Source organism: Mirounga leonina, unplaced genomic scaffold (genome assembly GCF_011800145.1).
Source record: "Mirounga leonina isolate KUSES-001 unplaced genomic scaffold, KU_Mleo_1.0 Mir_165, whole genome shotgun sequence".
Lineage (NCBI taxonomy): Eukaryota > Metazoa > Chordata > Mammalia > Carnivora > Phocidae > Mirounga > Mirounga leonina.
Window position 1 is genome coordinate 52,865,256 of NW_023270415.1, and position 27,349 is coordinate 52,892,604.

The window sequence follows — 27,349 nt, forward strand, 5'->3', positions numbered from 1 at the left end:
AACCATCATGCTGGGGAGCTAAGAGGCACAGATGAGAAAGCCAGGTTCCCGCACTTCGGGATCCTGGTCTACTAAAAGCAACGGTAGAGAGGCAGGCGATGAGACAGTAATGCGATTACTCTTTCATACACAGAGAGTGAGCGGGGGAGTGCATACTCTCAGGAAATTTGGTTTCCTGAAAGAAGGAAGAGAGCGGGGCTAAGGAAAACCACCAAGAGGCTCAACACTGAGAGGTAACGGTCATGGGAAAGGGAGTTACAATCCATCAATACAACTGACAAACTGGGTGGAAGAGATGAAAAACCAAGAAGCCAAAGATCCCCAGTTACCCCGTTTTCCTTTGGTGTTCCAGCCCTCTCAGGGCTTTGGCACACCAACAGAGTGAATTTTGTTGATCTTCCCACCAAAGTCTAGGTGACAAGAACCATCCGTTAACTGAAGAGCTCAGAATGGCCAATCATATAAACAGCAGAAGAATTAAAACCTTAAATTAAAAGTGGAGAAAAACCGGCCTTTGTTAAACTCAACTGTGAAAGTGTAATTCTATATACAGCAATTAAATATTAGAGAAGGGGAAGCAATCAGTGAGGTAGAGAAGACCTCAGACCCATACAGAGGCATCCTTTTCTATTATTTCTTCATAATCAGGGCTGTTGGGTGGGTGCAGGCTGCCTGAGTACACCACGAAAATCTGACTGCTTACTGTCCAACTGCGCTTTATTGGGCATCTCCGTTCAGCATCTCCATTCAGAATGTAACAGATGCTGACCCCCACTAGGGGTATTTAGTCTTCAGACTGGAGTTGTAAGTATCAAAGAGCATCAAGCCAGACCCCTGAAAACCTTAGAGCTTCTCCACTCAGTGTAGGCTAAAATTTTAACAGAAATTCATGGGACAGGTTGTTCCAAAAGACATTCAAAATTAGACTGTTAGCAACTTTTCACATGGGAAGTACTAAACTGTGTAACTTAATACGAGAGTACTTTTAATTGTTTAAATATCTTTAGGCTTCTCTAACAACTTCAAATACTGCTGTTTAACACTGCTTCTCAAAACCTGCAATGGCTTATGTATCCCTAACTAAAGTTTTTAAGCTTTATGTTACCAAAATCATGCATTTCTAATATGTACTATTGCAACAATCCCATTAGGCTAGGGACTGTTGAAAACTATGACCTAAAATTTAAAATTACATTTTTTGTAGTATGGTCTAAGTTACACACAGCTCATTAGAAGCTTCATTATGTTTCAATCTAAAAAAAAAAAAATAAAAGATTCAGAGGTTTCAGGACTCAATGTTTCATACTTACAACTGAACTATTTGTGTGATGACATAGAAAACCAGCTCTACTAAGTTAAGAGAAGATCCAGTGTAGAAATCTGTGTAAAACCCGTTGGAATGGCGTTAAGTCAAGATTGCCCTTACTAAGTTAGGAGAATTAGCATAGGGTGAAATTCAACTGCATCAAGTGCAGAATAGGAGACTTGGAACAGGAGCCAAAGGCAGGAAATAAGAACTATGTTGAGAATATAGTGGCCTTCCAAATAGCACAGTGGTTAGCAGATCTGAGGTTAGGATTTTGGCTCATTTACTATTATATGACTGTGGGTGAGACGGCAAAACTCTCTGCCTCAGTATCATTATCTATAAAAAGAGGTAATATCTCAGGGTTGAGAGAATTCAGCAGATTTGACAAAGGTGAAGATTTCAACACAATATCTACTGTGTAATTAGTGATCAAAGAATGTGAGCGATCATGAGTAAAAATTTACCAACTAGGACAGTCCAAGATGGTGGATGAAAGGAAGCACAAACAAGATACAAGGATACTCCACGTGTAGTGGATATGTAGGTACATATGTATATATAATCATTTTAATAAATCTTTATGTATGTGCACTACTCAAATGAAAGACATTATCCAAACACCAATACCTGTAGTCAATATAATGGCTTTACCCTTGTTTAGGTCATGCAGCTAAAGAAATGGAATATAATCATTCATTGGTTACCTACATAGAAAGTCATCTACTTCAAACATTAGGAACCAGAACTTAGGAAAACAGAGATCTAAATGCAATTTTGACCTTGGTAGGGAAAATTACATCCTCTCTGTGCCCTACTCCCTTCACCAACAGATAGGAGGGGAAAATACTAGACCTAACCGTATCAGATGATTGTTTGGAGTACCAAATTTAAGATGAGAACAAAAAGAACAGGTGGAAAGTACCACATAAAAATTGCATCACTCCCTAAAGGTAAATAAGCCCATCCATCCAAAATATTGTTATACCTTGTATCACAAAATATTCAACAGATATTGCTTGAAAAGTGCAGCACCCTTTTTTAAGTACAATGAAGATGTCCAATTTTTGATGTGTGCTAAAGGTGGTCTATCATAGCCATTAGGGTAGTAAATTATTACAAGGGTAGTAAAATTCTGGACTTGGTTGGAATTTTAATCAAGTTGCAATTTAGCTAGGAAATGGAATCCAGTCAGAAATTTATATATTGTTTTTCAGGTAGCGATAAGAGTTCTATCTTATATGCCAAAGTGTCCTTTACTTCAACTTTGGAGGATACATATACTATCAAAAGTAACTTTTTTTCTCCTGACTCATTTTACAGTGCTTACAACAGTTCATTTAAAAAAAAATACCTAAAACTCAAATTGGTGAAATATGTTGGTAGATGCACTGTAATATTTGAATGTTTAAGAATTTTATCTTGCCCAAAAACAAAACAAAAAAATAAACTATATATTGCCCACCCACACAAAAAAATCTGAAGAAACACTGAGGTTTGTGTAAAATCATGCAGTCAAACAATGAGGAACTATAAAAATGTTGGCTCCATTTCTCGTGTGTTCAAGTGATGCATATTTGAAGTCATTCTCAAAATAAAACTTGGACACAGTTGCCTTGAATACAAAACCAGGGGGTTTAAATGGACTTTGTCCACTTAAACCAGATCAGAAGGGAGGACAATTACCTCAAAAAAAAATAGGGAAGGAATGTGATAAAGTTTTTAAAAATCATAAAGCAAATTAATGTCTCTTATCAGCTTTTATTTTCCTACCAAATAGCAAATCTCTCAAATTGGTTACTCTTTGTGCTTCTCCTTTTTTTGGTAACTTGTCAACCTTTCGTATTAAGGTAGAACCAGAGTACTTTCATAAACTTCAGACTTGAGACTTAGTTGAATTTCTCCGAATGTTGGAAAATGCATCTCTCTCCACCCAACGAAACAGGAGAGTATATGGAAGCTAATACAGGTCTTGCTTGCCCCTCAACCATCATGCAAGGAAAACAACAATCTCTCAATCCCTTCACACTCCAAAATTGGCAGACTTTTCCTCTAAAGGGCCAGGTAATAAATATTTCAGGTTTGGTGGGCCATGCATTCTCGGTCTACACTACTCAACTCTGCGGTAGAGCAAAACCAGCCGTAGACAATATGTAGATGATTAAGTGTGGCTGCTTTCCAATAAAACTTTATAAATCCTGAAATTTAAAGTATCATTTTTGTGTACCGCACAAAAATGTGTAGCCCTCTTTTTTTTTTTTTTAAGATTTTATTTATTTATTTGAGAGAGAGAGAATGAGAGACAGCATGAGAGGGAGGAGGGTCAGAGGGAGAAGCAGACTCCCCGCCGAGCAGGGAGCCCGATGCGGGACTTGATCCCGGGACTCGATCCCGGGACTCCAGGATCATGACCTGAGCCGAAGGCAGTCACTCAACCAACTGAGCCGCCCAGGCGCCTCTGTAGTCCTCTTTTAATATTTTCCCCAAACACTTAAGAATCTAACAGCTATTCTTACAAGGGCCCCACAAAAATGGCGGCAAGCCAGATTTTGCCTGTGGGTCATAGTTTGCTGACCCCTAGGCTACAGAATGATTGAAAGCCATGGGGCATATTGAAGGGAAAAGGAAAAAAGAAATAGGTTTCATTTTTAAAACCCCAAATGTTAGCTTTTAAGCTTAGGGAGGCATAGTGATGTCTTATGTACATCATCTGGCTGTGTTCATAAGACAAATACCAAAGGAGTAAGAGGATGCTGGAATTGAGTTATCGCAATGTGGGAACATTTTTAGTTCCATGTTTCTCATACTAATACTGATAAATCAAGAAAGAGGACATTTTTGTCAATAGGTCAAAATTCCCCGCTGTTTTAATAAGCTTTTAGTTTCTTGATTACATATGGCATTGACTTATCAGTGAAGGGATGGTTGGAGAGAAAGGAGAGAGAATAATTTTACCAAACAATACTTTTTGGCTAAAACCTGTGTTCTAACATTTCTGCCTCACCCTATGGTCTGATATACCTGCCAACTGTTTGTGAAGGTAGCTTTGCTATCTCTGCTTACCCAGTTTGATGATAAAAGTAGACCGTTTCATCCATGCTATGTAGGAGCAGCAAACCCTCAGGCTTGTCAGTGGACTTCTCAGAACTTGTTACCTGCTCTGTAAATGGGGATAACACCGCTTCAGTCCTAGGATTACCAGGAGCCAATGAAAGGATGAATGTGAATGCACTTTAAAAACTAAAGTGCAAAACAGAAGCCTTATTTGCACAAAGGAAAACCGAGCACAAGGTTGCATCTGCCTTTCAAACAGAATGATACTGTCAAACTTGGGTCTAAACTGAAATAAGAGGCTCATTCAAAAGAACTACCCCACAAGAAAATTCAATGTAAGCTTGAGAAATAAGACTTCCTTTATTAAATAGCAGAGCAGGCTTTTTACTTTCCAGCCATTAGGATCCTAATTAAAAATTAAAAAAATCTTCATTGATGAGTATTGAAAATTACAAAGCCATGTGTGCCACAGAGAAGAAAATAGTTATTCTAGCTCTCAGGATATCTATTTGATATAATCTAGCTTCTAGAATAAGGAGAGAGGAAGTGTGGCCCAGTAGTTTTCTCTAGAGGGTTATGTAATACAACTAACGCAGGGTTGCTTTCAACAAAGCACTAAGGGCTTTGCTGCCACGGACCAGCATATGAAACATCCCTGGTGTGCAGGGAACAACCATTACTGGAGCTCTTGGTGCATCTCCGATGTGGCCACTTCTTAAACCCTAGATGGCTTAGCCACACTGGGGCAACAGGTCACAACAATCGGAACTAAGATGGCTCTGCTATGGCCACACAGGAGGACCACTGTCTTCTTTCAAAGGCCAAGTTGGTCATGTCATTTCCCTGCTTTAAAATCCTTGGCAGCTTCCCTTTACTTCCAGGATCAGTTTAAACCCTTGATTTTAGAGCCCAAGATCCTTCTGGCTAGACCTATCCTTCTACTTCCCTAGCCTCGTCACCACGGGTACCTGTACCCTGGCCAGGGTGAAGTTTCCTCTAAACTCCCCAGGTCCTCCCAGCATCCAGATACCCGAGACAACATTTCTTCTCTTGTGGTTGTTATAGGTTTGTCATAATCCTCCCATCAAATGGGGACCCCATGAAGAAAACGGAATGCTTCTTCTATTCTGTATCACAAGGCCTAGCAAAAGGGCTTGACATAACAGAGGATGACAGGTGTTAACTGTGGAATGACTAACAAATCTAGATTTCTATCAGCTTAGAATAAACACTGAAACAGAGCCCACCCTATATATTTTAATGCAATAGCATGATTTTGGTATAAAAATACATTATAAAGAGCTCCATTTCCAAATTAGGCAACAACCTTTGTATACTACATTGAAGCTCTTATGTCTTTCTTTTTTATCTTTAAGAAACAAAAAGCACATGTATTCCTTAACTGTAAACCAAGTAGAGAGGAGCACTGGAGGAAGACTGTACTTTGCAGAAACTAGACGTAAAATACATATAAAATCATAAAGAGATCAATATTAAAATGGTAACTGCCAATAGTAGATATTACTGAGATTTCTTTTATAGATTCATGACAGTTATTAGAATTAGAAGTTATTACCCAAGACTGTGCTATGTAATTTGTGTAAGCTTGCAAAGCTAGTAACTGTTGGAGCTCAAATCAGAGCTAAGTTCCTTCTAATCCAGTGTTCTTTCAAAGATGTGATTTAACCACAACTTGAACTCTCTCTTTAGAAGGTGAAATCTGATGTCTTGAAATCCTTAATGGGGTTTAAAATACTGACCACACTGACCATTTCAGAAAACAAACAAAAAAAAAGAACAAAGACTTTGAAATTTTTCTAGACTCAGGTTTGTAATTGTGCACAATAGTTTCATCTATATTACATGGCTTATTTTTGAAGGAACAATGTAAAAAAAGACTATTCCACTGGTGTATCTCAGTCACTGGGGTCACACTGTTCCTGGCTAATTGTGTGACTTTGGGGAAGTACTTATTTAGAAACCTCAACATGCACATTTTTTGGTGGGGTTGAGGGGGATGAGGCAGAGAGAGAGAGAGAGAGAGAGAGACAATCAATTAGGTCTCTTCCAGATCTATGTAATAATTACTTAAGGGAACTTCTACATGACTGATAGAAGCCTTGTAGGGTTGTGAACACACACATACACACACACACACACTCATTCTGATCAGTGAAAGTATTAATTGAATAAAACATCCTCGCTTTTAAGCACTACTTGAAATATACGGTTATTACTTGTTTTCTTTGTCATAACACATTAAGCTGCTACTTCTCTTTACCTGAACTTGACCTACAAAATGATGAGACAGGAGATATTTCACAATACACCTAATTACATAGAAAAGTATCACCCAGTTATCTTCATCATCATCTAGCCTCATCATTATACTAAAAGAATAATAAAGATGGTGAAAAGAGCTGTCCCATGATGAATAGCCTCCCTGGTTGCTGCACTGTACCACTACCTTTCCAATCATAGTTCACATCTCAGCAAGAAATTAGTTTACCTTTACAGGATTTTAAATGCTAAAACTAGTTAATAGGAATGTCTTCATTAAATATAAAAGTAGCTTCAGGTCTGTGATTCAACAGTCTTACACAGACTTGTACCTCTGAAACAAATAATACATTATATGTTAAAAAAGACGATAGCAGGAAGGGAAGAATGAAGGGGGGAAATCGGAGGGGGAGACGAACCATGAGAGACTATGGACTCTGAGAAACAAACTGAGGGTTCTCAAGGGGAGGGAGGTGGGGGGATGGGTTAGCCTGTGATGGGTATTAAAGAGGGCACGTATTGAATGGAGCACTGGGTGTTATACGCAAACAATGAATCATGGAATATTACGTCAAAAACTAATGATGTAATGTATGGTGATTAACATAACATAATAAAATTTTTAAATTTTTTTTTAAAAGTAGCTTCAATTTTTAGCTTGTATGTTCCTTAAATTTATAAAGCAATCCCTCTTTAAAACAAACTGAAAAGCACTTCAAGAAACATGTAGTCCAGTAACAAAGAACATGGGTTGTCACCAGACATGCATTCTAGTATCAACTCTGCTCTGTATCTGTCGGTGACTTTGAATGAGCTACTAACTTCTCTAGGCCTCCATTTCCTTGCCTTAAATAGTCAGGAATCGAATGAATAAGCTGTTGAAAAGATTTAGCCAAAAAGAAAGTGCTAAGTAAGTGTGTATTATTAGTAATAAGTACAAGGGGTCTTTCACGGAAGAGCAGTTAATATTACTGAGCCCACCCTCCTACTCTGAGAGACCCTGAGCTACCTAGGGTTGGTATCAATCATCCAGTTCATATGTATTAAGCACCTTTTAGACGCCCAGCCCTTGACTGGCTGGCCTCAGGCAATTAAACTGTGGCTCTGTTGAGGCCAAGCCTGGATAAAATCCCCTGAAACTAAAATTAATTAATAAATGCTTTGTTCTATCCCAGTCATAGGTGCATCAAAACAGCCAGCTCTCTTGCAAGGATGGAATTCTTGAGAAGCAAGCACAAGAATCAAGAGACTCAGCAGGTAATGACATCTCAATTAAGTTCTCATAAAGGGGCAGTAGGGCCATCCTCATGGTCCCTTTAAAGAATAATTCCTTAACCTTATTAAGTTATGGTCAGTTTATTAACTGGCTGGTAGCAGCTCTTTTGTAATGTAAAAGCCACTTTAGCCAATGAGCCTTCCGCAGCTGGAAGTAACCTGTTAACCAAGACAGTGTGTTTTCTGCAGAGTGGCCTGTAGGGCAAAGTCCCTCTTTGGGAAAGAAACCAGCTTAAGAGAATGTCTTTCAAAGGGTGCCAATTAAAAGTGAGGACCTTCAAAAAAGATTCTGAAGCCTAACAAATAATGTGTTTTGTGATTTTATTTTCTCCAAGAGAAGCAGCATGGTATGGTTAAAGAAACATCGCTAAGTGAAATAAATCAGACAGGGAAAGGCAAATATCGCATAATCTCACTTATATGTGGAATCTAAAGAAAGAGAAAAGAAAAAAAACTCAGGGGGAAAAAAAAAAAAAGATCAGATTTGTGTTTACCAGAGGCTGAAGGTAAGGTGAGGGGGAATTGTATGAAGGTGGTCAAAAGGTACAAGCCTCCAGTCCTAAGGTAAGTAAGTACTAAGGATGTAAGGTACAACATGATGACTATAATTAATACGAAAGATCTCATCACATCTCATTTCTTTTACTTTATTCTTTGTATTTAAATGAGATGATGGATGTAACTAAACATTGTGGCAACTGTTTCATAAAATGTATAAGTAAAATTATGCTGTATACCTTAAACATACACAGCACTATATGTCAATTATATCAATAAAACTGGGTTAAAACAAAACGAGAAACACAGGTGTTAGAATCAGAGAGAATCCTAGATCTCATTCTTAGCTCTGCTTCATATGTGTGTCCTTGGGTAGGTTTCTGAGGCTCTCTGAGCTTGTCTTTTCAATGATAAAATGTAAACATTTACCTACATCACAGGGTTGAGAGAGCATTAGAATAGCCATTCCCCCCAGGAATTTGAGGAGAGGAGCTGGTCTGGAATAGCAAAAAGCAGTCGTTTTTTGGAGGCAGTTGCAGAATCACAGAATATGACAGCAACGACCTCACAGCCTCCCTTACTTTTTACAGATGAGGACACTGGTACCCAGAGAATATGAGCTTCATCCCTCATCAAAGAGGAAGTCAGGACACCTGACTGGTATCTAGCCCAGGAGCCAGCTTGGAGAGAGCCATCGGAAGGATCCTCTCAGTCTGAGTAGTCACCATGATCCTCTTCTCCTGCCCATAAACACTCCCCTGCTCTTCCTGTCAAAACATGACCCCAAATAATGGTTTACAAAGCTTCAATTCATGTGGAAGCCATATTTCAGTCAGAATCTTTATCACCAAAGTCAAAACAAGAGAATTAGACTCTAAGATACCAGACACAATTATAAATTAGAATACTCAGTGTGCCAGAATACCTACAGTAATGGCAATCTCAGAGGAGGAGGAAGAGCAAGTCATGAGAAAGTGGGGAAGGCAGAGATGGGAGCTAGACAAGGGGGGATTCAGGATTATTGGAGCCTGGCTGAAAGCCAGTGTATTCTACTCTATTGTCATCAGCTCAGTAGAGCACACAGACAGAGCTAGGATTACTGGTTATACTGATGATAAATGGATGTAGGGAAGGGCACATATTTCCTCAAGATATCCTCATACGCTGGGTGGTACTAAGACTTGTCTTTTATTAAATATAAAGTGTCCTATTCCATCATCAGTGACAGGTGGAGAAACATAATTATTACACTGTAGTAATTCTCAAAGTGGAGTTCCTGACCCAGCCAGCCCAGCGTCACCTGGGCACTTGCTGAAAATGTTAAGTTCTTGAGCACCATCTCAGATCTACCAATCAGAGACTTGGGGCATGGGTGGGGAGGGAGGGGCTAGCACCCAGTGTTTTCACAGGTGTTAAACACCAAATGCCCCCTAACTCTTCACTGTCTAGCCACCCAGGCTAGATGGTGAAGGCAGGAGAAAATGTTTTCATAATCTTTCAATTACTGTTCTCACCCAATGGCTAACATGTCCCTTCTCTGACCCTTTTCATGATTCTGTAATATACCTAACTCCATTTGTCTCTTGTGCTTTAGCAGCACTTTGGGTAATAGTGATTATAAAATACCATTGTCTGATTCTATAGGAATTTCACATGCAACCCAACTGGGTTTTCAGTCCATCCATAAGCATCTTCTAAATATATTCTTAATTTTTTATTTTCTTTTACTTCTCATATAATTCCACAAATACTGATATCATAGCAACATATTTGTTAGAGGTCTGCATCTTTACACATCTTTAAGTACACATCATATAGACTTTACGGTTCTCAGAGTAATTATATACCTCCCTCTCATAGTTCACAATTGTTCAGATTTGATTAAAAACATTTTAAACATTTCTGTTAATTTTAAATACCTAGACCTTTTCCCAAATGCATCATTAAATTTCATGATTCAGAAATGGCAGGTGTTTCTAAAAGCACTCAAATTTGACATGTAGTAATTCTTTAAAAACACATAAACACTGGTCTTGGAGTTCACAAATTAAGGGATGGTTTTATTTAACTATCGGTTTTCTTAGATGTTCAAAATTACTAGTTTTTGAACTTATGTCATTTCAAAAACACGTCAACATTCTCTTAGCCTAAAACACATTTTTACAAAGTGCCAAAACGAGGCAGAATCTTTTTGTTGCCAGAGGATGGATTATTTCCTTATACATAAAAAATGAACTGGTTCTTTTTCTGTCACTTCAGCATATTTCTGACCCTCCTCCTGATAGATGAATAAAATGAAACCTTGACTGATGGGAGCTAGATGATACTTTATAGGTTGCTGATTCAACAAGCGTTCTGTTCAAGGCTAGTTTTCCCACTTAAGTTTTGGGTCCTGTGTTCTTCTGTCTCTTCAGTGATCTTGTTTCCTCAATTGTCCCTCTCTTTCTCCACCTCATCTGACTCTTTCCCAATCAAGTCTCCTTCCATCTCTCTCACTCTCTCTCTCTCTCTCTCTCTCTCTCTCTCTCTCTCACACACACACACACACACACACACAGATCTCCTAATCCAAGAGCCTTCTTGCTAGCATTAGATACTTTTCAACCAGTGTAGCAATGAAGAAAAAGAAGAGGACTACCTACAATCACAGTGGCTGCTTGCCTCAGACTCCATATGCTCCCTCAAACCACAATGAGGATAGTGCTCCAACAGGAACAATGAACTACTCCTATTAAGGTCTATTTTCCTGGTGACTCCTCCATAGGCTGTCCTTTCCTTGCTGTTAAATGTCAACATTCTTCAGGCTTTAATCCTCAGCACTCCCCATCCCTCAGTTAATATGCTCTTCTTCCTGCCAATGACTGAGATTGGACCTCCCTTGAGAGATCTAACTGCTTAATCTAACTGCTCATTGGGTACCTTCCCCAGGACATCTCATACCGCCTTGAGCTCAACATGTCCCAAATCAACCATTCTCCACCATAATGGCCTTTCTCGCCAGCACATACACCATTCCTCCTATATTCTGTACCTGGATAAATTTCACTGCCCAGCTCCCAAGCCAAAATCATAAGAGTAATCTCAATTTCTCCCTTCATCTTTAGCCAACATCAAATTATCAAGTCCTATTGATTCTTCCTCAATCTCTCTCTCCATCTCCCTGTTTCCACTATGACTATCTTCATTTAGTCATTCAACAAATATTTGTTGAGCCCCACTGAGTGTCACGTTATTCTGCATAGTATGAGCCTGAAGACAACAGGCCCAAATCCCTTTCTTCTTGGAGCTTACATTCTAGTGGGAGAGATTAATAAAACAGATAAGCAAAACATACAGTATGTTAGTTACCTATAGTGCTAAGAAAAGAAGGGAGGGAGTCATGGAACACTACATCAAAAACTAATGATGTAATGTATGGTGACTAATATTACATATAAAATTTTAAAAAAAAGAAGGGAGGGAGGGAGGGAGTGACAAAAGGGGAAAGGAAGGAGGGATAAAGAAGGAAGAAAGGAAATATTGGGATAAGGAAAGTTAATATTTTAGACAAACCAGCCAGGGAAGGTCTGATGAGGAAACAGCTATTCTCATTTCATTATTTTGTTTTGTTTTTTTAACCTGGATCCCTCTTGCCAACTTCACTGCTGACTTTTCTTAACCTCCCCTTTCTTGCTGCCAAAAGAAAAGTAGTTCCTGACCTTATCATTCTCTTACTTGAAATCCACTACTTGTGGCTTCAGGAAGCTGTTTAAACTGCCTAAATTTAGCACGTAAGTTCTGCTCCAGGGGCCGCCACCCTGACTAGCATCATTTCTGGTTATGCTGTGTAACAGGACTCGCCACCGGCATTTTACTTAACAATGGATGATTGTCTCCCCACACCTTCGCATGTGGCTTCCCCCCCCCCCCACCTATAATGCTAAATCCTAATAATTCTGAAAACGCCCATGGTCTTCCTAAGTGTCATCTCCCTCATTGCTGAAATCCACCCAACCTTTAGAAAGTGTATTTTACCCAGTTTAGTTAACTTCATAAAATAAAAATCCCACAACCCATTTTGCACGCTTTGAAAACTGAGAAAATGTGGATGTAACAGGAACTGGCACAGAATAGAAGTAAATTAGCACCCTTTATCACACACACCACTGAGTAAATTACTTGTCTGTCTCACTAGAGCGGGGTTCCTCAACCCCAACACTACTGACATTTTGGGCCAAAGAGTTCTTTGTTGCAGGGGGCTGTCCTGTGCCTTGCAGAACACTTAGCAGTATCTATAGCCTCTGTCAACTAGATACTGGTAGCACCCCTTTAGCTGTAATAACCAAAAATGTCTGCAAACATTACGAAATTTCCCCTGAGAGAGAAATCACACCTGGCAGGGAATCATTACTCTATACCATAAGCAACTCAAGGGCAGAAACTAATTATGACTCATTATTGTATCTCCAGGTATCTAGGACAAAAGCCAGCACACAGTAGGTGTTCAATAAGTGCATACAAGAACTACAATCCTGACTTCTAGTACCACAGAGTATTTTTAACTCTTTTCACAACGTATGTAAATGTCTATTTTACGGCTTCCTTCATTCAACATTACATTGTGAGATTTATCTATGTTGCAGTATGTTGTGGTAGTTCATTTCCACTTTTATATATGTTTTTTAATATATTATGCTTTCTTCAATGTTCTATTGTTTGGACATTTGGGTTATTTCCAATCTATAGTTGGTATGGGCAGTGTGATCATGAGTAATCTTTTATGTGTGTTTTGGTTACAAGTCAAGATGGTAGTTTTGTTGGAGGAGGAGAAAGGGGAGTGACTGGAACGGGACACCATAAGGGTTCTTGGGGTGCAGACATTCCTCTTGACCTGTATAGTGATTGCAGATGTGTGTCCACTTTGTGATAATTCACTGAACTCCCCATTTATCATCTTGAACATAGAATTTTTGTGATATTTCATTTAAAGTTGTTTTTTTTAAATCACTAAGAACGAGACAGTTGTGCAAATAGAGGGGGGGAAAAAAGCCAGAGATTCTGGTAAATACCGTACAATGCAAATATTCATGTGAAAAATAAAATTCCATCCAAGAAAATCACATTAAACAAAAAATGCATTTTGGTACTTTCTGTCAATAGCACCCATTGTTAGTGAGATGCAAGGGAAAAGGTCTATTAGTTAAGATGTGACGCACAAGTTTTCTAGAAGTCCATTTGACAAAATATAATCAAAAGTCTATAAAATATGTAATATGGTTAATGTCAATCTTATCTCAAAAAAGCTGGAAAATTGTATTATGTTTAAAGTTTATCTTATGCAAATAAATCAGATGAATGTATAAAACTACATATGTATGTGAGAGAGACTATATGAGGATATTCTTCATATAACTGCTTAGTGAAAAACTAAAGTTTTAATAGGTAATTAAATATATTAGGATATATCCACTCAGTATGATATATGCAGCTATATTTAATGACATTAACAAAATGTTCATAATCCAGTAAGTTAAAACAAGTCACGAAACAGAACAATGATACATTTGTGAGGGAAGAAAGACATAAACACACATAGAAACAAATGGTTGAGAATAGCAGCCAAAATGTTAACTTTTGTTATCTTTGGTTTTTTATTTTTGCTTTTGCCTTTTAAGGTCTATCTGCTTTCTAAGCTTTCTACAAGGAATATTTACAACAACGATTATAACAAAGGAATAAAGCTTTTTCATGGAAATGAGAAAAAAATGAGAAATCTCACCTAACAGAATCAGACTATGACAGCTCTTAGTGTCCATTAGTGTATGTATTTTTCATAATATGCTTCAAATGATTAGTGAATTGGTTTTCACAGGCACGTCTGATTTTATAAGCTCCACACTGTTTGCACCAAGAAGCCCACCTGAGCCAGTACTTCATAGGGCAAGTCTTCCTTCAGAAGAAGGATGCTGTTTTGCAACTGAAATATTACTCTAGTGATGAAAAAACAGATGAGCAAGTTTCATTTCTAGGAATTTTTGTAAAGCTACTGTTGCTTGAAGTATAACTTTCTTCTCTAGGATAGAGCAATAATCTCTTAAGAAAGTGAGTAGGGGGGCGCCTGGGTGGCTCAGTCAGTTAAGCATCTGCCTTCGGCTCGGGTCATGATCCCAGGGTCCTGGGATCGAGCCCCGCATCGGGCTCCTTGCTCAGCGGGGAGCCTGCTTCTCCCTCTCTGTCTGCGTGTCACTCCCCCCTGCTTGTGCTCTCTCACTCTCTCTGTCAAATAAATAAATCTTTAAAAAAAAAAAAAAGAAAGAAAAAGAAAGTGAGTAGGATTTCAATTTCTAAGTCTTTGACAGATTTTCCAATTTCACTCTGCCTCCTCTCTTCTGAATAGAATACAAACAACAATGGAATATATGCAAAGTATGGGGGGAAAGCAAATAATTATTATGAAAAAACCACAGCCGTCCAAAGTCACATACTGAGAATTAAGAAATAATTTTCCACTTTCACTTTGATTCACAAGAGTCTCATTAATAAGCCCTTCCCACTTGTACCAGAGAAGTAGTGATTTCCTCTAGGTCAGTAAACAGCAACATTGATTGCATTCACTTAAATAAGTATAACCAGAGCAAACTCGTTCTCACACATAAATTCACTCTTCAAGGCTGATTTACAGTCACCACTCTCCTTTCTGAGAAAAGGGGTAACTTAGCCAAAAATGTGTGAAACCTTGCTTGGACGTATCTCCAAAGATGACCCTGTTGAAATGCTACGCGGTATTGCTGAGGTGGCTATCCATACCAGTTTGCCTGGGACAGCCCTGGTTTACACCAGTGTCCCTGCATAGTTATTAATAGCTGCCTCTTTGACTCGCCAACGTCCTAGAGCTGAGTGACACACGATCTAGCCAGCCTACTGTCCATACACAGGATGTATAATGCTCGGCTTAGAACTTGGAGTAACTGCTTGGAGCCATCTACACTCTAACCTCCTCTTCCTTGTGCACTGAAGGTGTGGAATGAAAAATGTACTGAATATTCACGGACTCAGACCCCGTAACACAACCCCCCCAACCAGGTGGTCTAATGCAATCCGAATAGAAATCCATTTCAAGGTAGACCTAGCCTTCCATGAAAGTTAAAAAAATTATGGGAGACAATTTACTAGATAGTCTCCAAATCACACAACTTAAAGACAAGCTACATATTTGCAAAAATTAGCCAGCCTGTTGATACATGTTGGGAGTTCTGTCTCTGTAATTATTAATCCAAACAATTCCATGAAATAGAAGTAGATCCGAATTTCCTCTGAGCCTATCTATTTCTACCTCTGTTAATGGCAAAACTATCCACCTTGAAACTTTAGGATCAAATTTGATTCTCTTTTCACTCTTTGTAATTAGTTACTAAGTCTCATTGATTCTATTTTTTTTTTTTAAAGCTCTGGAATTCATTACCCACAAACCTTTCATCAGAACATGATTTCTAACCTGCAGTTGTTACAGGAGCCTTCCTCTACTCTATCCTTCTCCAATTCATCTCCCCTACTGCTGCTACAATCATCCTGAACAGAGCAACCTCCTCAGTCCTCCCCTGCTCAAAACCTGCAGGTAATATCCAGACTCCTCAGCCAGGCACTCAAGACCTTTATCAGTTCTCAGTTTCAACCACACCTCCTACTAAGCACACACGACTCAATGGTTCTCATCCAGGTATAGTACTTCTCCACTAGGAGGTGTTCAAAACTGTTTGGGGACATTTTTACTTGTCTCAGTGACTTGTGGGTACAAAGGACCTTTCACAGGCAGGGACTGAGGATCCTAAATGTTCAGCAACATAGATTAAATTGCCTTGTCAAATAGCACCTTCGATGAGACTTGTTCCCAAGCACATTATTTTTAGACATGTGTGGTTCCTTCTTTCTAGAATCTATTAGTTCTGCCTCCTTCCAAAATAATATTGTCCTTGGATGATTCCATTCATTTAAAGTTGTTTTTCTTATCTAAAGACCTTGGTTGATTTCATAACTACGTATACAGTAGTAATGGGAGATAATTATTCCCATAACACACTGCTTGCCTGACATAGCTTAGTGTACTGAATTACGGTTAAACTTCTTACCCATTTGTCATTTCACTCCATGTCATTTTCTTCCTTATCCCCTATGCCCTAACATTTAAGCTCCTTAAAGAAAGGGATGTTTCTGTGGCAGCTCACTTTTTTTAACTCCAATTTCTACTGTTTACCTAAAAGTTGAGAATCATTCTATAAGTGATTTTTGGATTAAAAGATAAAAATCATTCCTGCATGCCTATGTACAGAATGCCATTCCTTAATAACTTTTGTGTAGTTGTTAAACTTAGAATTCAGAATACTCAAAGGTAAACTAAATATTTTAGTTACATCTTTTATCAGTAATGGTGTTTTACAGAACCTTAAATGTATTAAATTCTAGATTATACTAAACAAGGGATTATAAACTCAGATTTAAAAAATAAAAAAGGAAAAAGAGGCCATATACACTGTAGTAGAGAGGATATTCCCAAAATAAAGATATTTAAATTCCTCGGGGATTTTTTTGGCGGGGAGTGCTAAGTATGCTTTACAAAGATCTTCTAACAAGCTTGTGTTTGAGATGCTGGTTATGCAAAAAAATACTTAAATAATCTTTTTTAAAAAGTGTGTGCAATATACTTCTAGACAAAAGATAAAATATTCTTATCCTACCCCACTCAAGTTTAAGCTTAGACTATTTCTGTAGCATATTAAAAATAAACTTTCTATCACTCAAAATTTTAAACTTAGCTCCCCTAAGTTGCATAAACAGTAAATAGTAGACAAAAGTCAACTGCTCACTTGCACATCTGTTCATATCTGGGGCTCGGTGTCCATAGTACCCAGATGGACAGGAATGCAGGCACTCTCCATACTGGCGCATGCCTTCTCTTCGAAGAAAGAAGAACAACTTCTGTTGACATCGGCTGCACCCATTGTCCTTTGAACAAGACAAACAACCCTTGCAAATGGGATTTGATACATAACTAGCTGTAAAAGAAAAACACAAAACACAGGTTCAAATAGGAGTACGATCAAGACGTCCGGTCAATAAAACCTGGTGAGAAGACAAGTGTCTCTTGTCCTACTTGAATCACATAGAAATGCTACACAAAATATTCCCCCACCCTCCAAAAAAAAGGTTAATACACAATTAAACTTAGAAACAAAGAGGAAACTCAGAGTTCAAACTGAAACTGAATGGCTCACAGAGTTAGACCAGACAGAGGCAGACCTCATGGCAGGGTCTTGAATCTAGGCCAAGAAATATGCTTATGAAGACCAGACACTTGGGTCTCTTTATGGAGACTGGAGTTGTGAGGGCTGTTTGCACATGCAACAAATACTAGAAGCCCCCACCCCAATTTGCCAGAGATGAAGATTTCAACCACAGATTAGGGGCATAGGGTGGCTGAGAAAGAAAGGGTGGTAGAGAGAAATATAATCCATGAGACACAAAAACCCCAAATCTGCAATACATCCACGCATGAGATCCAAGTTCAAATTATCAGTGTAGTATCAAATCACTAAATCAAGATGCTAACATAAAAACATTGATCCACAAAAACCCATGAAGAAAAAAACATGAAACTACCCTAAAGAAATGTTCTACAATCCTGGGACCAGGAACTTGCATGGAAAGCCACCTTTACACCAAAATGAACTATTCACAGGGATAAGCAAACCTCCATGAGGAAGAGTCACCAGTCTGAGAGAGATCTCACACCCAAAGAGTCAGAAGTAACAGAACAATCTGAAAGTCTTAAAAATGATTATCTTCAGAATACTTGAAGAGATAAGGACTAGAAATCACAAGGGAAGAAGCAGTATCATCTAATGACTGTGCAGTTACAAAGAAATGAAAATTCTAAAACTGAAAAAAAATTCTATGAACAAATTGAATAGAAGGTATTTAACTAGAAAACAGGTTTAAATAACTATAGCACCAAATAAATAAATAAATAAATAAATAAATAAATAAATAAATATAGCACCAAACACAGTGAAGATGAAAATGTGGGAAAGGTAAGAAGCATGTAAAAAGAAAGTTTTAATACATGATTATTAGGTGCTACAGAATCAAAAAATAGCATGAGTAAGACATATTATCCAGAGATCATGGCTACTCAAGTTCCAGATTTAAAGAAAGAGAAGAATTCTTTAGATGAAAACTTCAGAGATCTGAGTAGATCAATAAAAACAAGTCTGCATCTAAACACAGCAGATTTATCCTAAAGAATAAAGTCAAACCAGAGAGAAACAGATCACCTAGAAAGAAATTTTTACCTCTACCAGACATCTCATCAGAAATAACGTGTTAGACAGTAGAATATTACCTTCAACTTGCTAAGGGAAAATTATCAAACTATAGTTCTATAAGTAATTAAATGATAATTTAAGAATGAGGGCAAAATAAAGGTATTTTCAGCCAAAATAAAGTCAAAGAACTTATTAATCACTCACCAAAAGAATAAACTGCATATATGGGAGAAAATAAAATGGAACACAGAAGTAGAATGTAATAAGCAATAGTGATCAAATCAATTGAGAAATAGGTTTGTGTGTCTATGAAAAGTATCAGTTTTTAAGAAGTATTCATTTCCAAGGTTTAAAAAATAATACATATTTTATATTTAGGAGCATAACATGGAAGACTCAAGGAGGGAAAACAAAGTTAAAGCATTCAAATTTTCTATATTTTGAATGAGGAAGAACAATATTAAACTTCCTTAAGTTAAATGTACTTGCTAAAACTCTTGGTAGAAACCACAGAAAGAGTAATGTATAACTTCTAAACCACTGACAACCACAGATGTAGTAAATGTATAAAATAGAAATAGGAGGTAACAGGATCTAAAGGTCTATGACCAGGAAAATGGATAAATTATGGTATATTTTAATGATAAAAAGAATTAAACTGGCACATACCTAAACAAGAATGGAATGAAACTTATAGACATTAAACAAAGAAGCCAGACCCCCCCCCCAAAAAAAGTATGCTCAGTATAATTATTTATATTGATGTCAACGACACGTTAAGGTAATCTGTGGTGACAGAAATTAGAACATTAAATGCCCTTGAGGGTTTGGGACTGACTGCAAAGAGGTACACAGGAATTTTTGGCAGGTCTATTTGTTTCCTAGGGCTCCCTTAACAAATTACCACACTGTGATGGCTTACACACCAGGAATTCATTCTCTCAGTTCTGTGGACTCAAGTCTGAAATCAAGGTGTCCACAGCGCCATGTTTCCTCTGAAGGCCCTAGGGAAGAAATCTTCTCTCCCATTCTGGAGGCCCCAGATGTTCCTTGGCTTGTGGCAATGTATCTCCAATCTGACTCCATCTTCTCTAGATATCTGTGTATTCTTTCTGTCTCTCAAAGACACGGTCTTTGGATTTAGGGTCCACCTTAATCCAGTAGGATCTCCTACCCATCCTTAATTTTATTTGCAAAACCCCTATTTTCAAATAAGGTCACACTCTGAGGCTCCACGTGGACATGAATGGGAGCAGGCGTTGGGGGTGCAGACCCTAGTTAACCCACTATAGGTGGTGACGGAAATGTTCTAACCTTGACTGGATATTGGATATACAATGTATCTATTTGCAAAACTTACCAAGCTGTGCATTTTTTAAAAGTAATGTGCACAATTTATGAGCAAATTGTATCTGAATTTTTTAAAAAAGAAAAAATGGGTAGGAAGGCCATACACTAACATGAGGATAATGTAATTGTCACTTGTGATTACATTTCTTTTGAAGATTCTTAAAATTATAGTGGATGCTTACCCATATGATATGCTTTACTTTTATGGTTTGTGGGGGTTATTTTTTTAAATTTTATTATGTTATGTTAATCACCATATATTACATCATTAGTTTTTGATGTAGTGTTCCATGATTCATCGTTTGCATATAACACCCAGTGCTCCATTCAGTACATGCCCTCTTTAATACCCACCACCAGGCTAACCCATCCCCCCACCCCCCTCCCCTCTAGAACCCTCAGTTTGTATATACCACATCTTTATCAATTCATCTGTCAGTGGATATCTTGGCTCTTTCTGTAGTTTGGCTATTGTGGACATTGCTGCTATAAACATCAGGATGCAAGTACCCCTTCAGATCCCTACATTTGTATCTTTGGGGTAAATATCCAGTAGTGCAATTGCTGGGTTGTAGGGTAGCTCTATTTTCAACTTTTTGAGGAACCTCCATACTGTTTTCCAGAGTGGCTGCACCAGCTTGCATTCTCACCAACAGTGTAGGAGGTTCCCCTTTCTCCACATCCCCGCCAACATCTGTATTTTCCTGACTTGTTAATTAGTAGGGTTTTTTTTTAATAACAGAAATATCCCATTGGAAGGACAGGTGGGATAATACGAAGTAAATGTTGAAATACCATCTGAAAATTGATATATGGACCTTACAGAGTTTCCTACATCTAATGATAAAGAGTAATTTCAAAGAAAATACCGTTTCCAGCCCTGGAATAAAATTAAAAATGATACAATCTGACATCCCAATATAATTTCTAAAATATGAAAAATTCATGTAACTTTTAATTATATTTATGACTTGTTTGGTATAGTGATAACAAGATATATTAGGTCACACTGACTTCATTTTTTTTTTTTTTTAAGATTTTATTTATTTGACAGAGAGAGACAGCGAGAGAGGGAACACAAGCAGGGGGAGAGGGAGAAGCCGGCTTCCCGCAGAGCAGGGAGCCCGATGCGGGGCTCGATCCCAGGACCCTGGGATCATGACCAGAGCCGAAGGCAGATGCTTAACAACTGAGCCACCCAGGTGTCCCCACACTTATTTCATTTTATCAGGCTAACCCACAGAAGAAATCAGAGAAGGAATAGAAAACTCAGCAATTATTGAAACTTTTAGCCTTGAGGCCACATCCTATGTGCCCTACATATTTTTTGCATATAAAATTAGTACCAAGCCTTAAATATTCAGATTGGCAACTATACAACAAAGTATACAGTATACCACAACTTTCCTTATAATGATTCAACAACCGATGTGAGTGGTCTCCTGGCTGCCTTCTGCTCTTCACTTTAACTACAGATTTGAAGAATTATATCAAGGTTATCCAAATCCCCAATTAGCTTTGTAAGTTAAGAGACAATTTGGAAGAGTTACATACATAGCAGAATGGTTTAAAAAGGCTCTCTGTCAACAAAAACAAAAGCTGAAGCTATACTTTTAGTTCCAAAGTTAAACCAAAAGCTCTTTATCACCATAAATCACACTCTATCGTAACAAGTATGGAGAAAAGAGAATTTCAGAACTTAGAGAATCAACATAAGTCAAAGCCTTTTTGTTTTGTTTTTATGTATGAGAAGCTAACTTTCATCTTGACCAGGAATATTTCAGAGTCAACAAATTGTGCTCCACGTTTTTTTTAAAGGTTTTCTTAAAAATCATTAAAAGCTAGACTTTATTTACTTGAGCCTTTACTGGCTTAATGGAAATGAATCAGGGAATACTTATCTTAGTCCATATCGGATATCTTTATAACCCCACAAATGAGGAATTCTCTTAAAGCAAAAGTGATGTAAGCCACATCCAAACTAAGTCATCTTTCCATGCCCCAATCTTCTCTAGCCATTAATAATGCTCCTCAACACTGAGGGACAAGGGCACATGTATTTTTGCAGTGTGAAGCTTCATGTCCTAAACCTCAAATAGTCTTTTAAGTTTAATTAACCACTGTCCAGTGTCAGCTATTCTAGTGCTCTCTATGTTGTAAATCAATAACTTAATTCAACAAGAACTTCTTCATCCATTTTATGATGACTATACCAAGCTCAGTATCTAAAGCCAGGCAAAAATAGACTTTTAAACATGACTATAGTAATTTATTTGGTCAGGATCTTAATAAGTTAAATGTCTCTGCCTATCGCTATGAGATTTAATTCAAGTGTGCAGGTGAATAAACAGATCTTAATTCCCAGCTTTGATGACCATGTTTATTTGCTCTCTCTGTAAGCTTCAACTTTTCCAACTCTAAAGCCTGCTGAGATCCAGAGTCTCATCATTCCAACCAAAACACTTTTTCTAAATCTAGACCCACCCAAAATTCTAAAGATGAAATATTTCACATAAAACTTTAAAAATCTTCAAAAAGGTGCTAGGCAGTAGTATTAACACAAATCTACACATATCTCCTTGACAGAGAAAGGAACGTGTGGCTATAGAAAACAAGAATTATCAGGCAGAACCCAGGTAAGAATACCTATATTACTAACAAGTATATGAAGAGAAAAAAAACAAATATTATTTCTTAATTCTAGTTATTTGTGTTGTTCTTAAATTGCAAAGTAAATTTGGTCTTTTATGAATCCTGGTATTTTAAGTTTGATCTTTTGTTAAATTAAATCCAGTTATTCACATTTTATTCCATAGTGCCTTTTATGTAGGTGTTGAATGTCCATCTGTTTCTAATATACTCCTAACACTTTTTAAAAGTGTTCCCCTGTTTCAGGATTTAGCCCTTGCCAAGCAAGAAGAAATCTAAATTCCTTCTTGGTGAAGACATCCATTCCCGACAAAAGGTACAAATTTTGAATTCTAAATAATGGGACTAAACAATGGACTGTTGGCCCCTTAACTTGACTCCATATTTGCTGGTTAAATAAGAGTTCAAAAGATTTTTTTTTTTTGAGTTAAACCTTTTTATTTTGAGGAAAACAAAATTTGTTTAGATTTATAGGACATGAATATGAAATCTATTTTAACCATCAATAGTAGCAGTTATTTTTTTGATTACTCATTTTTTATTATGTTATGTTAACCACCATACATTACATCATTAGTTTTTGATGTAGTGTTCCATGATTCATTGTTTGCGTATAACACCCAGTGCTCCATGCAGAACGTGCCCTCTTTAATACCCACCAGCAAGCTAAACCATCCTCCCAACCCCCTCCCCTCTAGAACCCTCTGTTTTTCAGAGTCCATTGTCTCTCATGGTTCATCTCTCCCTCTGATTTCCCCCCCTTCATTCTTCCCCTCCTATCTTTTTTTTTTAAACATATAATGTATTATCTGTTTCAGAGGTACAGATCTGTGATTTAGCAGTCTTGCACAATTCACAGCACTCACCATAGCACATGTGCTATGGTTCAAAAGATTTTTAAAGATAAACAATTACTATCAACTTCATCGATCAAACTTATGGCACCAATAAGAAGGAACCTGCTTGTTGTATTCTATACAGATCAAGTTGGGCATAGATCCTCTCACTAGAGCTTGGCAACATCAGGAGAAAAAAATCCTTTAATCACGGGTACTGCCAAGCTCAAACCCAACTAAGCCATCAAGGTCATGAATTAAAGAGCTACGAAAGATTTGACCAAGATGAAAAAGGACTATCTTAGGATACTTAGTTTTAAAATAAGTTGTGAATATTTATAGAAAATAACATCATGGAACATGTAATCTGATCTTTGATGTAAAGACAACAAATTTTAATACTCTAGATGATTACAGTCCTCATGTCCAAGAAAATAGATGTTAAAATTAACCATGTTAATAAAGCTTAGAGATAGATTTCTAAAATGTCCACTTAACATGAATTTATTCTAGAAAATTTAATAAAAGGCAAACTTGTACCCCAAAATCCCAAAATGCTACAATCTCTAGAATTAAACCATATTTCTCAGAATCTCTTTTATGAGTTCTATAGGTAACAATATTTTTAAGTAAAAGGCTTAGAAATGATGGACTCTGAAAAACAAACTGAGGGTTCTAGAGGGGAGGGGGGTGGGAGGATGGGTTAGCCTGGTGGTGGGTATTGAGGAGGGCACATTCTGCATGGAGCACTGGGTGTTATGCACAAACAATGAATCATGGAACACTTCATCTAAAACTAATGATGTAATGTATGGGGATTAACATAAGAATAAAAAAAATTAAAAAAAATACTACTACTACTACAAAAAAAATTCAATTTCTCAAACTACTAGCTTTAAGAAATCCATATTAATTGGCTACCTAAAAGTTTGATAATTACTTGATAATTAATAATTCCATTTTACCCACCTAAAGTAGCACAATTAGGAATGAAAGACTCAATAGGCTCTTATCTCTGCAAGTAATTCTTAGGAAAATAACATTTCTAAAAATTTATAAGACGCCCCAAATACGGAAATGATCTTTAGATAGGAGTATTTTAATGACATTAGGATTAAAGGTCTTTAATTCAATGATCTTGCTTCTCCTCAAAAGTATGTATCTCACTGTACCAAAAATCAAGGCTACAGAGATTTTAAAATACAGAAGGAGAGAGCTAAGTAGAGTCACAGATTTATATTAACACACAGAGTGTTAATAACTTGAAAAAAAATGAGGTGACCACAGTTATAATCTCATTACTAGCCAGTGCCACTTGAACCATAATCCTCATAGATTGGCACCTCAGAAGTACATTTTCCACCACAGTTAACTGTGGCCATAATGTGGTTCACTGGGCAGGAATTACTCCTCCCCCCCTTCCCCCCACCAACAGAGCAGGGAATCAGAAAGCCTCTATGAGGCGTGTGTCATGCATGCTTTAAGTGGGACAACTAAGATGTCACAGGGAAGCCCAGAACAGTCAATAACTGCAGGTCAAGGAAAGAGGATGAACCAAGACACAGTTGCAAAATAAATGTGGGACTTTACATGGGTCTGTTTGAGAGTACAACAAACCTATCCAAAACTTCACAAACCACAGACATCATTAGCAGTTAAAACAGTCTGCCCAAAGTGGAGGAGTGAGCAACTCAGGTAGAACATAAAAATTCGAAAGAATTAAATGGGATTTAGAAATTCTCCAAAAACATGTTTCCAAAATGGTTGTGAATACTCTGAGTAAAAAGACAAGTCACTCATATGGAAAAAAGTAGCTATGTATATATAGACCTGGATTTAAAAAAAAAAAAAAAATCATAAGTCCTCAATTAAGCATATACAAGTCCCCAAATGAAGTATTTCCCGTAATTAACACTCATTTTGGAAGCCAAGCCTGTAAGAACTATTCCTTTTCCTCCCCTAAACACTTTGACACAAAAATCATAATGCATATCCCTATACTAGATGTTAATTCTGACAGATAATAGGGAGTTAGGGGGGAATGTACAAGTAAAGCTCAGAACACATCACAAAACTAAGCTACTACCGTGGGCAAATACCACTGCCAGAATCATAAGATCTTTAGCTTCTACAACTGCTAACACCAAGAACTTACATTAGTTGATGAAATCAGAGAAAAACAGAAGATGGTTTGAGATTGCTCATTTTTTCAGAGATATATGATGTTTTTGAAATAAGGGAAGAGTCATATGTTGTATAAAATAAGCCACCTGCTTGAATCTGTGAAAGAGAAAAAAAAATGTTCTCTATAAAACTATTCTTACGCTAAAAGAAAAGCAAGCTTAAAGTTAGAACGTATGTGATCCTATAAGCCATAGCTAGAAACTGCTGTGTAGTACAGATTACTCATGCCAAGTGTTGGCTTGGGCTTTCACGACATACTTAAGCAACCCCATGGAAATGTTGACAGACTGTTGGTGCTAATAGTAACTCCAACTTGAGATCTAAATATATACATTTATGAAGATTGTGAAACCACCACTCTTACAGGGTTCCATGTTTACATAAGACGATAATCCAATTATTTAAATAGAGAAAAACAAACTGCTCACAAACAGAGCCAGAATTTTATTCCATAAAGTACTTAAGTACATCTTATACTAACACTATTTCAAAATAGTTTTGCATACTTCATAAATACTATAACGTAAGTGCCATAGTATCTGACCTATCTAACTGCCTGTAGAAAAAATCTCCCCCATTCTGAGTATTGTTTTTAAAAAGGGGAGGATGGGTATGGGTAGATTATTCGATATATATTCCCACTCCCATCATAGATAAGTAATCCAACTATCCCTTATATACCATCTGCATCCTAGAATAGAAACCAGTTAGGTAACTTCTGTTTATTCCACTTTTAATTTAAAACAATAAATGGAAAGCAAACTGGATGGCTTATTTGGTGTCATAAACACAGCCCTCAAGAAGAATCTGTGTCATAACTAACCAGATTAAAGACTCCATGTGTTTTAGATGTGGAAACTTCCATGGGTCATACCATTGTGTTTTAAATTTGAGAATGAACACTCTATTAGCTACGCTGTCCCAGAGAAAGGTTTCTTCAAGATAATAAAAATTTTTTAAGTTGCATTAATGAAAAACACACTAACAAACCCTTAGGGTTGAAAAACATTATGCAACAATTATTCAAGACCACACTGTGATGCAAAAAAAAAAAAAAAGTGAAAGCTTTATTATATTCAATGTAGGTCACTCAGTAAAAATCACATACATAAAAAATCAGAATGATTCACTACTGAATCTCCAGACCTACACAAGATACAGTTCTCAATTTTTAAATCAATTGTCTGCATTTAACATTTATATAGTCTATTTTAAAATGCTTTGTAGACATGCTTGACTGCAATCCCTACTTTAGAGCCAGTTCAAAATCTGCTTCACCAGTCTTTCATTCTAAGAAAGTTCTATCTATTCAGAACAAAAAGCAATGAAAAAGAGGAAAGTCAAAATGGGGGGAAAAAAGAAAAGAAAATTGAACTTTGGAGAATATGGTACGTGACAAATTGCAGGCTACATGCTTTCATATTTTTTGAAAGTCATGCTTATTACTCATAATTTCTGTTTATCAAAGTGAATAAACAGATCAGAGAGTTTAAGAAACCTTCCCAAGGTCATACAGTTTGTTAGTGACAAATTTGAATCCAGCTCTCTCAAAAGCCATGCTTTTTATTTCCCCATTAAGAGATACACGTACAGCACCTAGGAGGAAAAAAATGCATTAA

The 27,349-nt window shown here is 37.3% G+C and overlaps 1 protein-coding gene across 1 annotated transcript in view; it reads right to left on the minus strand.

Annotated features, from left to right (window-relative positions):
* RSPO2 (R-spondin 2) overlaps nt 1–27,349 on the minus strand; it is a 148,734-nt gene that overhangs the window by 55,406 nt on the left and 65,979 nt on the right. Inside the window, exon 2 of the mRNA XM_035011753.1 lies at nt 17,254–17,442. Coding sequence (XP_034867644.1) covers nt 17,254–17,442 — 189 coding nt within the window. The remainder of the gene's footprint in view (nt 1–17,253; nt 17,443–27,349) is intronic.